We start from the raw sequence: 2774 nt of genomic DNA, 5'->3' as shown, positions 1-2774 counted from the left end.
GACGATAAAAGGCGAACAAGAAGCAATAAATAACAAAAAAAAAAAAAAAACAAGAAAACAAAAAACGTGGCGTTCAGATTTCTACATAACTCATTTCTAATTTGTCACGTAAGTAAATTCATCTAATCTACAATGATTCAAATAATTATTCAGTTCTAAAGATCATTCTATTTGAAAAGCATTTGTCATATATATATATATATATATATATATATCAGTCATTGATTAATGAATAACTGACTCAGATGATAATCACAGTTACGATCATTTCATTGAATTCTATGTAACATGAAAATTTCCATCTGTCAAGTGATTTGAATCAATTAAATGTGAACCTTCATGTAGTAGCAAAAAATTAGGCCTATGCAAAGAATAATTAACCTGGATATCATATTCGAGAGATGTTATCGCCGATACTTGTTGTTCCTTCTTTGAAATAAACCCAATATGTTTGAAGCGGAAAAGCGGTATTTAATTCATCTTCTGGTATTTAATTAAGTTTGAAATTTGAATTCATTTTTCAATGTTTGCAACAATTAAATTGTTCAGTAATTGAAAAATTTTCCGACATATTCCTAATATGTTCCAGGTTTTATCTAGAAATTCCAAGTTTTGCATTTTCGATTATTGAAATGCTACCATTCACAGATCGTATTTTAAATAAAACCGAACAAAATAAATTGAAACAATGTGAAATACATATAGTTAAAATGAAAACGATTATTGTCGATTACTGTCCCAATGATCCCCGTTGCAAAATGAGCAGGGTCTTCGTATTTTATCACTTTCAGGATATTCCCTTGAGTTTGTGATCCTTTTACTATCGTTTGGCTTGGGTTGATTGATTGCGGCCAAAACAGACCTCTCTCCTTTAGTACTGCGTGGGTTGTGACTCGACTTCGACCCGATTGATTTTCATTGGTACCCACTACCAGAGGCTTGGTTTCTCTGTATTTGTTCATTTCTTTAGACTAGTTTTTGCAGGAATTTTCGGAGTCCGAGATTCCTGGTCCTTTTGTTGGTAAACTTTGCCCAATATCCAAACTGGCAATCTACTTTCAATAATAATTTCAATGCTGGAATGCTCCAAATATTCACCCATTGCTTCCAGTTATCGAAATATTCTTTCCATAATTTCGACGATTGTGTCCCACTCTCGATCATCACTCCCGATCATATTCTTTGATGGAGTACAGCTCATTTCACAGCAACTTTTTTGTAGTGGATAAGATTCCAAATTTCTCGACCAAAGCTCCTGATAACGTCGTAGTTTTCTGAGCAATATCATAGCCTTTAACAGCTTGTAGAGCATTTTCTTTGAGGCAGGAGATTAGATAATTTAATTTTTGAACATCGGGTATTTTTTGAAGATGCACTGTGGCGTTAAAACTACCCCAGAATTCTTCTCTCCATATTTTCGGGTCACCATTGAATGTTGGTAGTGGTAATTGTGGCAAATTTACTGTCTACTGAGGGCCCCTTTTTTTTGTTCGTTATTTGTCTTGCTTTGTGTAGGCGCTGTACCGCTTGCTTAAACTCATACTTGTACATATCTGGAGTTATAATAGCTTTTTGCTCGTCATTTACTTAATCTAGAAAGCTTTTATCATCGTCGACCATATCCGTGCAGTTGTCTTCTTCCTTTCTTTTCTGCGCATTCTTTTGTTTCTAGATATACTCCAACCATTTTTCGTTGGTTGATCCGAGTGTACCAACATAGAGTTATAGACGCCTTGAGTTTGAATTGCTGCTCCTTTTCCTCCACCGACAAATGTTGATCAGGAGGCGTTAGGACCATAGCTTTTGCTTCATCGAGAAGATTCTCCAACTCTCGCTTTGCCGGTTGAGCACTTTTGATTATAGTGTCCGACATTCCCGGTTCATGGTACCCAAAATTTGTTGGGAAATTATTTTTCTATTGAACTTGTTTTCTTGGCGATACAGGTTTATTCGGGACATAATATTGTTCTTGCACAATATTACTAGTTAACAACAGAAAGGGGTGTAAAATATATCTATTACACCATGAATTGGTAAGCAGTAATAAATGAGTTATACAGAAAGCAAGTAGTATGATCAATTAACAAATTCCTTGTCATTGCCTTCGATAATAATTTGACTGTCAATTAGTTAATAGGTCGTTGAGTTGGGGATATGTTACGTAAAACATATTTAGCATAGAAAGAATATCGTAGTTTGCTGTCCAATAGTAGCAGATATGCGAAGATGTCGTTGTTTGTGGCTCAGTTGTGGAGAACAAGCGAAGAATATGTAACGTCTCCTTGCTTGTGAAAACTGTCCAGTTTAGGATTTAATATATATATATAAATCCTATCTCCCGTTTGTTCAAAAGCAAAGGCTGGTTTATCGTTAGCATACTGAGATTTAATTTCAATCTTTTTTTTTATGAGCGCTGGGTTCCTTTTACCATCCCAGTAATGCGTATTTGATATCGACGGTTTAACTCATAGTTTGCACATTCAGACATCATGGAGATTTTCCTGTAAGATGATATTATTAGTATTACCAATCGTTTCATTTTAACTCATTAACTCATTTCAATTTTCCTTATCTCCTACAGTTACTAGTAATTGAAATCATAAAATTTGGTGGACATGATTCTTCCCCTTAGGAAATATCTATAGCGTGATAATATGTAAATGAAAGAAAAGTGCTAACTTGCTGAGATTTTTTAAATCTCCTATGGATAAGTAACCAGCAATTTGATCTCCCACTAGTCCAAAGACAAAGGTTACTTCATCTTTGGGACAACG

At 34.6% G+C, this 2774-nt stretch overlaps 2 protein-coding genes across 2 annotated transcripts; both read right to left on the bottom strand.

The window, feature by feature from the left end:
* Positions 1–656: 656 nt before the first annotated feature.
* Positions 657–1216, bottom strand: LOAG_18991 (hypothetical protein; the record flags this gene model as incomplete). Its single annotated transcript, XM_020451650.1, has 1 exon — positions 657–1216. Exon 1 carries the CDS (start codon positions 960–962, stop codon positions 657–659), a length of 306 nt encoding a protein of 101 aa, XP_020304549.1. The 5' UTR covers positions 963–1216.
* Positions 1217–1418: 202 nt separating this feature from the next.
* Positions 1419–1873, bottom strand: LOAG_18990 (hypothetical protein; the record flags this gene model as incomplete). The annotated part of the gene is made up of 1 exon (XM_020451649.1): positions 1419–1873. The coding sequence occupies one exon, from the start codon at positions 1871–1873 to the stop codon at positions 1607–1609; it is 267 nt and encodes an 88-aa protein (XP_020304548.1). The 3' UTR covers positions 1419–1606.
* Positions 1874–2774: the final 901 nt, after the last annotated feature.

Source organism: Loa loa (assembly GCF_000183805.2).
Source record: "Loa loa unplaced genomic scaffold supercont3.822, whole genome shotgun sequence".
Lineage (NCBI taxonomy): Eukaryota > Metazoa > Nematoda > Chromadorea > Rhabditida > Onchocercidae > Loa > Loa loa.
Note: the sequence above shows the minus strand (reverse complement) of the source record. Positions and strands in the feature narration are given on the sequence as shown.